Source organism: Uranotaenia lowii, chromosome 3 (assembly GCF_029784155.1).
Source record: "Uranotaenia lowii strain MFRU-FL chromosome 3, ASM2978415v1, whole genome shotgun sequence".
NCBI lineage: Eukaryota > Metazoa > Arthropoda > Insecta > Diptera > Culicidae > Uranotaenia > Uranotaenia lowii.
Window position 1 is genome coordinate 190,158,313 of NC_073693.1, and position 13,227 is coordinate 190,171,539.

Consider the following 13,227-nt stretch of genomic DNA (forward strand, 5'->3'; position numbering starts at 1 on the left):
GGTTGCAGCTCGGCCCTCGGATGATGCGACCACCCGCGTTGTCAGTTTTCCAAGAAGATGCGGAAAGGATCCAGAAAGCTGCGAAGAAGAAAAGGAAGAGAGGAAGAAAAAAGAACCCTGTGGCAATTTTGGTGTTAGAACCATGGCCAGCTTAATTTTCTTCTTTTTCTTTCTTACTCACCCTTTAACTGGGGCTCTTTTGGGCTTTCTTTTCCCTTCTTCCTAGTGCTTTTCTGAGCACTTTGCTTGACTCGTGGTGACTTATCAACTTTCCAGCACTCTTTTCGTCCGTTTCCTTCTCTATGCGGACCGTCTTTTCGTTCCCGTGCGGTGGGTTTTGTCAGTTTTTTCCGCGCTTGTCCGGCTGGCCAGAGTCTGTTGCAGTCGGATTCCGGAAGATCTCGGTGAATTCACACGACACACGACGGCACACGGTACGCGACAAATAAAAACCGCTACTTGCACGAACGACAGCCAGCAAAAAAGAGAGCTCGTCAAGCGGAAACGTGTCGTCGTGTGGTTGTTGTTGTATTTTCTTGAAGTCGTTCTCGTATTGCATGATTTTCTTCCTTTTGACAACAGCGGGTATTCAGGTCGACTTACACTTTTGGTGCACGGAGCTTAACTTGCACTGAGTTTTTTCTCTTGTATGTTAATACTATTTTATTTTATTTAATCTTTTTACATGTTTATCCGAATTGGTTCATAAAACACATAAATGAACCAAGTTTTAAATATAACCGCTACACAGCATTGCCACAACAGAAAATTTTTTTCATGAGACGGTGTAAGGCGGCTCATGAAAAAAATTACAACTTACTTAGAAAATTGGTCGGAGCTATTAATGATCAGAAGACTTGAGCTAAACTCAAAATACTTATTAACTAGCTTAGTTGCGTGGCCCTAAAGGCACACCAGAAGTAGTGCACATAGTACAAAACGAAGATACTTATTCTAACCAAAGGTAGCACCAGCAAATTCTGGTAAATGGTGATCAAGATTGCGTCCCCGAAATGTGACAGAGTCACCGACCAATATCTTAAACTTGCTTCTGTCAAAGAATTTCTGCTGCAGCCAACACGCAGAAACGATCAAAAATCTTTACTAATCAAAAGGATTTAGATCGAACAATGATGACGAAACTAACGATACTATGTACAAATATTTACAGAGAAACATGATGGTTTTATTTACAGGTTCGTGGTGATTCGCAGAGTTCCAGGTAAAGGAGGATTTAGTCTCCTAAATCAGAAAGAGCCCAGAGTAGAGGTTTTACCGCGCCTCCAATTCGCGTTCCTTTTGAATTTTCTTACTGACCCCCGAAAATTTCTACGAATGTTTGTATTTGGATTTTTTTTTTTTGATAATAAGAGTTATTAGTATGAGAAAGTAGCTTCAAATCCTCTACGTAGTACAAATACAAAGAGATTGTGATGGTTGTCGCTTTCTGTGTGCACGGTTTATCTCGTCCGGCGAACGGTTTCTTCTTCTTCAGTACTTCTTTCTATTCGTCATCGGTTTGTAGTCTTCATGGCTATTTGTCAGTTTGTCACGATCTGAGAACGGCTAAATGTTGTTGCTCTTGATTTCTTGTTCTGTCAAGCTTGGTTCTTTCCTGTGTCAATGATGGTTGTGGTACTTGTTAACATTTTCTGGTGGAGAGGTAGTTGCGGAGAATTTTGTTGCTCATCACACCATTTATGTTGTTTTTGGAGATTTCTCGTAGTTGACCGGCATGGCCGTGTTCACATAGCTTGATTTCTTAGTGCATGGTGCTTTCGGCAGTTTGCGAGAGTCGATATGGAAGTAGCGACCGTCATAATGTCTACCCCTCACAACTTCTGCGCAAAACTCCGTAGGTGCTTAACTCTTTCGCCCGTTTTGAAGTCCTGATTATCGTTTCGACAGCAGCGACTTGGTATTTGGAGCTACTGTACTTGAATTTCCCGTATTCCAATATCCCGAGCCTGAAGGGGCTGGTTCTGCCTTCGAAGTTTCCTTCAGTTCGTATAGGTTGATGGTTGGGTGTTGGTTAAGTTGTCAGTTTGTCACGGTCTGAGAACGGATTCTAGTGCTTCGTTCTATCAAGCTTGGTTGATTGCTGCGTTAGCATAATTGTGGTATTCTTGAACATTTTCAGGTGGAGAGTTGGTTGAGAGATGGTTGTTGCTCGTCACACCTTGGATGTTGTGTTTGGAGCTGTGCTCGTTGTTGACAGGCTTTGCCTTGTGTACATAGCTTGATTACTTAATCTGCTTTGATGTCTTTCGCGTGATAGCGTCCGCGTTTCCCGCTCGAGACATCTTCTAACTCATACAGATTCGCACCTAGCACATTTCGAATGACTGCTGGCACGAACTTCGGATTCAGCTTTTGGTTGACGTGATCTGCTTTCGATGACAGGTTGAACTTTCTTCTCCATACTACATCACCAACTTTGAAATCTACCGTCCGCTTCCTTAAGTTGTATCGCTGCTTGGAGTCTTCGTGACCTTTCTTGATCCTCTTCGTGATGAACTCTTGGATTCGCTTGATTCCTGACAGTCGTAGATCCTGTGTGATCTTTGGATCATCCGCGGCGTTCAAGTGCTGTTGTGCGTAGAGATCCGTGTGAAGAATCAAATCACGGCCGAAATTCGCGAAGTGCGGGCTGACTCCAGTGACTTCGTGCTTCGCGCTGTTGATCGCTGCGGTGATCGCCGGTAGATTCTCATCCCAGCAGCGATGATCTTCGTCTATTAGTGAGCGGATGCATGTGATCAATACACGGTTGGTGCGTTCGGCGTTGTTCACTTGAGGACAGTAGAAGGCAGTTCGCATATTGATGATCTTGTGGCGTGCCAGTAACGATTTGAATGCGGCTGATTCGAACTGTTTGCCATTGTCGGAAAGAATGATCCTGGGACGGGAGAACTTTAGGAACACCTGCTCTTCCAAGAAGCGTACCATCCGAACTGAGTCTGCTGCTTTCATGGGCTGCACTACCACGTACTTTGTTATCCAGTCCACTACGACGAACATCACGGTGTTTCCCTGCTTCGAGCGAGTCAGAGGGCCCACGAAGTCCACCGAAATCAGCTCCCATGGAACTTTAGCTGGTTTGGCGTTGCCCATTTGTGGCATCATCTTCGTGTTCGGCGCCTTGCTAGCTTTACAAGTGTCACAACTTCGAACAAAACGGCTGACGTCGTCCTGCATTTTGGGCCAATAGAAGTGGGTTTGGATTTTGTTCAACGTCTTGTAGAATCCCAGATGAGCTCCTGTAGCGGAATCGTGGAACCTTTTGATTACCTCCTGCCGATTTTCAAGTGGAATAACTTTCTTCCATTTGTGTGTCACCAGTCCCGCTTCGTCACGACAGCGACAGTTCTTATACAGTTCATCGTCGATCGTCCGGAAATCTGGATACTTATCCGGCTCTTTTTCCACATGCTGAACAAGCTTGATGTACCAAGTGTCCTTCGTGTCGTCCTTGGAGAGTGTAATTGTGGCGACTGCTCTCGACAAGGCATCCGGAACGACGTTGATTGTGCCCTTTCGATATCGGATTTCAAAGTCGAAGGCGTTCAGACGAAGAATCCAGCGACTTAATAGTGCTGTTGGGTTTTTCATCGATTTTAAATAGCTCAATGCAGCGTGATCGCAATGCACGATGAACTTAACTCCTTCCACGTAGCAGCGAAACTTCTCTATTGACCTTATCACCGCTAAACATTCCCGTTCTGTAGTCGAATACTTCCTCTCCGATGCTGACAACTTTTGGGAGAAGTAGCATATCGGGTGTTCCTCGTCGTCAATCTCTTGGGTGAGCACAGCTCCAATGGCGACATCGCTGGCATCACATGCGATCGCGAACGGCTTGGAGTAGTCCGGCATGGCAAGAATTGGTGCGGACACTAACATGGACTTCAGCTTTAAAAATGCCTCTTCTGCTTCCTTAGTCCAGCGAAATTTGACCTTGGTTCTGGTGAGTTCCGTAAGTGGTGCTGCAAGCTTGGCAAAATTATGGATGAAGCGACGGTACCAATTGCAGAGGCCCAAAAAACGCTGCAACTCCTTTCGTTGAGTCGGAACTGGGAACTTTACTATGCATGCTACCTTTTCATCGTCGACTTTCCAACCCTGCTCGTTCAAGACATATCCTAAGTACTTAATCTCCTTCCGGCAGAACATCGACTTTTCCTTGGATATTGTTAGGTTTGCTATTCTCAGCCTTCGAGCGACTTCATCCAGTGTTTTCAGATGCTCCTCAAAGTCTTTTGAACAGACCACGATGTCGTCAAGGTAGTGAAACACGTGCGGCTCCATGTCGGCGAAGATGTGCGTCATTACTCTCGCCAGCGCTTGACTAGCCGTGCATAAACCGAAAGGAACAACGCGAAACTGGAAATGACCGCGAGAGGGTACTGTGAATGCAGTTAGTGGACGAGAGTCTGGATGCAATGGAAGCTGCCAAAATGCGTCCTTCAAATCGATGGTCGAGATGTATGTACAACCGCTTAAGTTGTTGATGATTGACGAAATTTGGGGAATCGGGTAGCCTTCATTAACCATCACGCTATTCAGGTGGCGGGCGTCCAGGCAGACACGACATTTCCCGTTTTTCTTCTTAACAGCGACGAGTGGGTTGTTCCAAGGGGAGAACATGGCCTCCTCGATGACGTCCATGGCCAACATCCTATCGATCTCCTTGTTCACCTCCTCCAGCACGTATTTAGACATCGGGTAATGTCTTTGTTTCTTCGGCGGTGCATCTCCGACGTCGATACGATGCTCATACAGCTGTGTTCTGCCTAACTCGCCATCTTCTGCCTTAGGAAATCGCTGCACAACCGAATCTAACCGTCTCTGTTCTTCATCCGATAGTGTCTTCGTTACGTGTTTTTCTGGTGGATCTTCTCCTTCTGCTACTGTAGGTATGGTTTCCAGTGTACAACACACGGCCTTAACACCAAAGGTGTTCCAGAAGTCCATGCCCAATATTACACAGTCTGGAATCGACGGGACTAACAATACTGGAAGGGTTTCGTTTCGGTCATTGTAGGCTATGGGAAGGCGAGCAAAGCTGACAACTTTATGACACGTCCCATCAGCTGTTTGTATCCCTCCTTTAGCGTTTCCTTTTCGTAATCCTAGTTCGTCTACAATTTTCACGTTGCTGCCGCCTAGTAGTGAGCAAGTGGCTCCGCTGTCCAATAAAGCTTTCAGTTCTTTGCCTAGAACTCCGATGACAGCATGCGGCCTGTTGTCTTGTCCGGGATTAATGATGATCGAGTTGAGTTGTGTCAATATCAGGGTTTCAATGAGAGTGTCGCTTGGGTTAATTGAATCATCCCTCTCTACTGACGATTCCCCGCTTCGTAGTTTCCCGCGCTAGAACGACACGAAGTGCAGTTGCGCAGGGTGAATCCCTTTTTGCCGCAGCCATGACAGAAATAGAAAGTCTGCTCCTTCTCACAATCGACGAAACGGTGTCCTGCTTCTTCACAATTCCAACAAGTTGTCAGAGTTTTCCGCTGGTTCTGAGAGTGCTGTTTTGGAGGCTGTGCTTCTTGTGTTTGCCAGGGTTGTCTGTGCTGCTGAAATTGATGTTGAGCTTTCAGGTACTGATGATTCGGTTGGATGGGCTGATACTGTTGATTGTAATTCGAAGATCGTTGCTGCTGACCTTGCCACGGTTGCTGCGAATACTGGAACTGATGATTTTGATTCCCTGAATACTGCTGCGAACCTTCAAACTGTTGCTGTTCTACCGGATACCGAGACCTCTGCCACTGATGTTGTGTAGCCTGCAGCTGTTGCTGTTGCGTGTACTGCGAATACTGTGGCTGCTGTTGTTGGTTGGGTATCGACGGTTGATTCTGCCTGTTCATGGTTCTGGGATGTCTACGATCCACGAAAGTCTTGATGGCGTTGATCTGCTCCGTCAGCTCTTCCATTTTCAGGTGCCAATACTCATCGTCGTCTGCATCTGTCGCTTCTTTTTGTAGTCGAGTTGTTGCTGCAGATTCTCCTGCGTTGTTCTTCTCCACCAGATTCACCTTCGAAAAACGCTGGTTGTACGACGGTTTTTGTTGGTTCTTCGGAGTGGCCAACCTCGGTGCTAATAATGATTCGCGCGGAATAGACATGCGCTGTTGTCTGTCCAGTAAAAGCTTCATGTTGTCTTGAGTCTTGCACGTCCGAACTAGTTGCTCGAGCGTTGTAGGATTTGCTGCTGTGACTGCTGATAAGTAATCCATGCGCATATTCTTTTTTACCAGGAACAGCTTTTCTGCGTTGGACATCGGTGGATCGGCAAACCGGAACAACGTAGAAATGTCCTTGTAGTATTGATCGAACGATTCTGCTTCACCTTGGTAACGAAAAAACGCCTCAGCCCTCAGCAACTGACCATGCTCTTCACCTAGATAGTCACGTCGAATAATACGCTTGAACGCGTCCCACGACACCAGTTGACGTTGGTTATCTGCATACCACTCTAGCGCATCGTTCATAAGTAAATGCTTGACGCCTGATAGCAAAACCTCATCGGAAATATCGTCCGAAACCGCAAAGCTTTCCACTCGATCCAGGAACGTGTTGAGATTCTCGACGTCTTCGCGCCCCTTGAAGAAGAAACGCCAGTGGTGTATCGCCTTCTGCATCCTGCTATCCTCGTCGTTTCTGCGTGGCTGAAGTTGTAGCTGCAACAGGTTGTTCAAGAGCTCGTTCCTAAGATCGTCGAAACGCTCTCTTTCCGTGCTGCTGTTTCCTGCCTGTGTTGATCTGAAGTCACGTCGATTACCTTCGTTGTTGTCTTCAGTTGATTGCTGTAGTTGTTGATCACGGTTGATTGCAGATGCATTGTTGTTCAAAACCCGTTGTTGTTGCGCATGAGGATTGGGGAGAAGGTGTGGAGGGTTGCTGGTTTCGAAGTCGTTGTTCAACACTCGTTGCTTTGGAACGGCTCCTGTCTGTTGATGTGGCGAAACTCCTCGCCCTCGTCCTCGGCTTGTGTTGATTGGTGAACCTGCCTGGATTGTGGTGTTTTGAATGCTTGCTGAAGCGTTGAAAATCTCTGCCAGACTGCTTTCTCCTCCGACTCCTTCCTCTTCCACTGCCACTAAACTAGAGTTTGCACTAGCACCGTTTTCAATATGCGCACGCACTTTTTTAAGCAACTCGCTTACGATTGACTGAAGGGAAGTGAGGACATCAATAAGATAGTTTGGTGGATCTATAATTTTCAATCTTTGGTCATAATGAAGCAATCTAGCTCTAGCTATTTTAAGATCCTGGTTGTTATTTGTTTTGCAAGCTAAATCGGCAAAAGTTTGTAGATCTTTAATGCCAACTGTGCAATTCTCAATATTTATTGTTGGACTCATAACATGAATCGAACTATTGTGAAAAAGGTCCTTAATTTGTTCTTCTTGAAGAAGTGCTTTTAAACGCAACACTTTGCTGCGATGTGTGAGTGAATTCACATTCAAAATGTGTCGCAACGCTAATTCGTAAGCGATCTCCTCTTCTGATAGCAACGAAAAATCCATCTTAAAATAATTTACTTACTTTGTATTGTACTAATAATAATGTTGACTTTTATTGCTACTTATTCTGAAGCAGCAGAATCGAAACATAAATCCAAAAACGAACCAAACGATGAAATCTTAGCAAGATTTCGAAAATTAACGATAAGGAGGAAAAACCATCAAAAAACCAAAATTTTCTGTTGTGCTGTGTGGGTTTTTAACGTTGGGCGCCAATGTAAGAAGAAATGGGGTTGGCTAAGGAAAGAAGATTGAAGTTTTCTTCTTCCTTTTCTTTTGCTTTTGCTCCGGCTAGCTCATTAATGTTCAGCCAAAGAGATTTCGGAATTATTCCGAAATGAAATTTAACATGTATTTAGATCAAATAAATTTTGCTTTTTATTTTGGCCATTGCCACTTTGCTCGTATTATAAGAGCAGGAAATTCCTCCCACTAAACATTACAATGTAGAGAATGATGATTGGGCACTTACATTTTGGCCTCTGGGCCTCTCCGACACGGCTTCGAAAATGCAGCGAAAACGCTCATTTTTTCGCTTGCAAATGGTCATCGGCCGACCAACCAACAACAGACGCGCGTGGCTGGCTCTAAATAGAGCCGGCTGACTCCTACGCTTCGACGGCGGAATGATGATGAGCACTTTGATCCCGGATGAAAACCGCTCCATGCGCGATTCAGATGGATGTCGCTTCCCTGAGCGAGGCTCGCTCCACTGCGATGATTCCTGGTTGGCTCGCAGGCTCTGCTCCCGGATTTCAACACTGTCCGGTTTGCCGTTCCGATTCCCGTTCGGCATGCGGATTCGGTGCCTTTCTCGGCTCGTCGGTCCAGCTCCTCTATCGGCTCGAGGGTTCCGGTTGCAGCTCGGCCCTCGGATGATGCGACCACCCGCGTTGTCAGTTTTCCAAGAAGATGCGGAAAGGATCCAGAAAGCTGCGAAGAAGAAAAGGAAGAGAGGAAGAAAAAAGAACCCTGTGGCAATTTTGGTGTTAGAACCATGGCCAGCTTAATTTTCTTCTTTTTCTTTCTTACTCACCCTTTAACTGGGGCTCTTTTGGGCTTTCTTTTCCCTTCTTCCTAGTGCTTTTCTGAGCACTTTGCTTGACTCGTGGTGACTTATCAACTTTCCAGCACTCTTTTCGTCCGTTTCCTTCTCTATGCGGACCGTCTTTTCGTTCCCGTGCGGTGGGTTTTGTCAGTTTTTTCCGCGCTTGTCCGGCTGGCCAGAGTCTGTTGCAGTCGGATTCCGGAAGATCTCGGTGAATTCACACGACACACGACGGCACACGGTACGCGACAAATAAAAACCGCTACTTGCACGAACGACAGCCAGCAAAAAAGAGAGCTCGTCAAGCGGAAACGTGTCGTCGTGTGGTTGTTGTTGTATTTTCTTGAAGTCGTTCTCGTATTGCATGATTTTCTTCCTTTTGACAACAGCGGGTATTCAGGTCGACTTACACTTTTGGTGCACGGAGCTTAACTTGCACTGAGTTTTTTCTCTTGTATGTTAATACTATTTTATTTTATTTAATCTTTTTACATGTTTATCCGAATTGGTTCATAAAACACATAAATGAACCAAGTTTTAAATATAACCGCTACATAGTAACTAGTAAAAGTTACCAGCACTTGGCTCACACAGCACCACAATAGCAAAGTCAAAACACATCATTTGGCTCAAGTTTTACAATTTTGCTGAGCCAGCAAGCTCAAGAAATTTCGGCTCCTTGAGCTAACAAACTCAAAGCAAAATGCAAAACCTTGTCTCCTAGAGCCAGAAGAGGTATGAGCTTAATTTGAGCATTTATTGGTGGGCTAGAATTGGCTCCAACTTTCTTCGCTATTGAGCTTCAAGAGCTTTGATGCTCAGCCGCTTGAGCAAGAGCATTTCAATCCCTGCGGATGAGACTCACGCACACTGTTGTGCATCGCCCACGCACTAGCTCGATTTCGTTTTGAGCACCACGGTTCGGATGGACCTCCCCGCGCCGCATCAACCATCGACCTGGGCTGCTTTAGCCGTCGATTCGGGATCCGTCTCCTGATCGGCTCGATTCGTGACATGGTGGAGTTTTGCACCACCGTACCCGTGAGACTCATCACTCGCGGTGTTTTGCACCACCGAACCCATTCGGCTCGAACTTTGGCGGTGTTCCTACACCACGGTTCCTCCTTCGTCGACTGCTCGTTGGAGCAACACGGTTTGGTTTGCTGTTGCACAAACCTCCCCGCGCTACCATCACTGCCATGCTACCGCTCGGTCTGAGTGCTGACCTCCTGCACCACGTGGATCTCTCGGGAAAGTCCGAACGTCGCGGGAAACGATTTTCTGCTTTCAGGACTACCACATGCACCCTGAATCGTCGACCCGCTTTCTTTCGCCAAGCTCGATGAACGCCCAGTCCGGAAGATGGCTTTCGGTGGACCTGGCCGTTCCGACACTGGATCTCCGTTGGTGAAAAATGGAGCAACACCGGAAGATTTTCGCATCGAAGACCAGTTTTTTGCTCTTCCGCGGCGGAATCGAAAGAGTTTAAAAAAGGGGTCCTGCTTAACAGGAGGAATTTCCCGTTAGATTTGACGACTTAATTTTGATTGGCAATTACTTACGCTCCGACCCCTCTTGGCGCGGCTTTCTTTTTGCGTTCCGTTTCTGGCTTGGGAAGCTTTTTTCCTCGCCGTTCCTCCGTCGGTCCCATTCGTCAATCGACCGTTGCCGTGAAGCGAAATCTATTCGAAAGGGGGGTTGGTTATATGCCGACACACATCGGATGCTTTCGCTTACCTTCCGGGTGCTCATTCGGTCCAAAACCACGATAAAAGATGCCGACTGGCGGCGAGCACGCAACCACTACGACTTCCAAACGATTAGTGTCGTTTTTTCTTCCGGAAGCCCGCTCGAATGACAGCTTCAATGTTGCCAATATTGCCAAATCAAAATTTTGTTTGTCATCTGATGACAGTCGATTGCCGAACTTTTCCGCTCTCTGCGTTGTGGCTAATGTTGCCATGAGTTCAGTCAAATGTTTGCCCGTTTTCCGCTTGACTATTTATTTTGCGTTCGGTGTTTGTTTGTTTCAGTGTATTTGCTGACGAATATCTGATAGCGTTTTATTTGTCCGCTTTCGTTTCAACACGCTTGTTATACTAAATGAGAGAATGGGTAAAAAGAAAATTGTTTGCGAGAATGCTCTATACCATATCATATAAGAATAATAAATCAAATGTAACAAAAATCAAAACGATAGAGTACCGCGTCTAAGGAATAATGATTGGACATGAGACGGGAAAATATACGAATAAAATTCCGACTCAAGTTCAATCTATTAAACCATGGTTTAAGGCTTACCTTTGGGATAATCGAGTGGAGCCACCGACCCAACTCATCCTCGTCCCATTTGCGCTGCCAGTTGACAAGAGAGTTTTTTCGAACCAAATAGTAAAATTCGCTGAAGACGATTTCACGTTGATACGTGTCGCCTTCCGTCGCTCCCACCTTTGCCAGAGAGTCTGTCTTCTCATTGCCCACTATCGAGCAATGAGAGGGAACCCAAAAAAAGGTGATGGTAAAGCGACGTTTTGATAAAGCACTCAAAATATTCCGTATCTTCTCGAGGAAGTATGGCGAGTGCTTTCCCGGTGTTTTTGAATGGATTGCTTCAACAGAGCTCAGACTATCCGTTACAATATAGTAGTGTCCAACTGGCCGTGAAGCGACACTGTCCAAAGCCCAGTGAATAGCTGCTAACTCTGCTACATATACAGAGCATGGTGACTGGAGACTGTGAGAGGCGCTATATATTTCGTTGAACACACCAAATCCTGTTGGTTCCCCTATAAGTAATCCATCGGTAAAGTACATTTTATCAGCATCGACGTGTCTATATTTAGCTTCGAAAATTCTTGGAATCAGAAGAGGGCGATGCGAGACCAGGATTCCACAAATTTCCTGCTGCATAGACAAATCAAACTGGAAAGAAGAATGATCGTAGTCTGGGCTACAAACACGAGTTGGAGAGAATGAAGAAGGGTTTACCTGCATTGACATGAGGACATGCACAGAAAGAAAAATGTAATCTTACATTGCACGTTTTCACATCATAGCCACGAAAAATATGAAAAAGAGTATAACATTTAAAGGCTAAGATGAACTTTACATGTCACGGCATGCGAAATCCAGCGTCAACGTCAGTTTGCCAATTCTGTTTTGTTTTCGTTCCTATTGGATTCTCATCAAAGGCGAGTTTCGTCAATTAGCTTGCAATTTCATGTAAATCTTAGCGTTCGCAACGTTCGACCGTTTTTTATTTGTACCTGCTCGTGTGCTGTTCGCTTCTGTTCGAATCGAGGTGGTGCACGCTGAGTATTAAAGCAAGTAAGTGAGAAATAAAATTTAATATCCTTCTTATTATTGTAATTATTATATCAATTTTATTTGTTCCAGAAAAAATGCCAATTGTTGTCAACGAAAGCTCGGGCTACCCCAAGTGCATGACAACTTATTTTCCTACCAGTATGTCAATCGCCGTTGCCGTCGTCGAGGGAATAGCACCAAAAAAACCGGTATTCGTGAAAATTTATTGAATACCAATTTTTCTTGTGTGGATCAAATAAAATGAATGTATGTATGTATTGGTTTGGCATTATTTTTGGCCCAGAGTATTATACTCTATAGAACCACTTTCGTAAAATGAATGTGTAAGACATTAAAATCTCTTATCGACAAATATCGATGCTTTTCTTATTGGATAAACAACCATACCAAAAAAAATGATTGGAAATGTAGGTTCACAGTAAACAAATCAGTTGAAGCCGATGGGAAGTTTACATGAATTAAGCCGTATTGGTACATGTAAATACCCGATTCCCTTCTACCCATGCAGTTGCATGTAATGTTACAAGGATTTTTCTAACTGTGTGGTATATAGACATAAACCTGGTTTGAAAATTTTGCTCAAGTAGCCTGTCAAAATTTACAATCACCAGTGGGTTCATGACCTCACACCTGATGAGGAACCGAAGTGATAGTAGATTGAATCGATCTTTCAAAGGGAGTATTCCTGCCAAAACTTCAAGACTCATGTTGTGCGTTGAGGGCATACAGCCCAAAGCGATGCGAAGACAACGGTATTGGATACGCTCGAGTTTGAGGAGGTGAGTTTTGGCAGCTGACTGGAAACAGAAGATTCGATACAATTTTAAAAGATCTTCTGGATGGGCTCCCCACCAGGTGCCAGTGATTGATCGGAGAAAATTCATTCTTTGTTGGCATTTTCCTTTCAGATACTCAATGTGGGCTCTCCAAGTACACTTGGAATCAAACCAAACCCCAAGATACCCTCGATTGAGTGATCGTTCGGGCTAGAAGTTGAAGCTTAGGTTGAGCAGGTCTACGTTTCTCAGAGAAAACAACCATCTCCGTTTTCTGAGGAGAGAACTCAATCCCAAGCCCCAAAGCCCAGGATGACAATCTGTCTAAAGTATCTTGTAAAGGTCTGAGCAGATGAGACTCAGTAGAACCTGTGACAGATACCACGCCGTCATCTGCAAGTTGTCTTAGAGTGCAGCCTTCAGAGAGACAACTGTCGATGTCATTTACGTAAAAGTTGTACAAAAGTGGACTCAAACATGAACCCTGTGGGAGGCCCATGTAAGAGGTCCTTTTAATTGCAATATCTCCCTGGGCAAAGTTCAG

The 13,227-nt window shown here is 45.2% G+C and overlaps 1 protein-coding gene across 2 annotated transcripts; it reads right to left on the reverse strand.

The window, feature by feature from the left end:
- Positions 1–9,328: 9,328 nt before the first annotated feature.
- On the reverse strand, positions 9,329–10,430 carry LOC129754811 (uncharacterized). Of its 2 annotated transcripts, XM_055751055.1 has the most exons (3): positions 10,318–10,430; positions 10,143–10,262; positions 9,329–10,079 (listed from the first exon to the last, which is right to left on the reverse strand). In XM_055751055.1, exons 1-3 carry the CDS (start codon positions 10,330–10,332, stop codon positions 9,783–9,785), a joined length of 432 nt encoding a protein of 143 aa, XP_055607030.1. In that variant the 5' UTR covers positions 10,333–10,430; the 3' UTR covers positions 9,329–9,782. The 2 variants fall into 2 exon arrangements, with proteins under 2 accessions (XP_055607030.1, XP_055607029.1); XM_055751054.1 differs by having other exon boundaries at positions 10,143–10,382.
- Between the last annotated feature and the right edge of the window lie 2,797 nt (positions 10,431–13,227).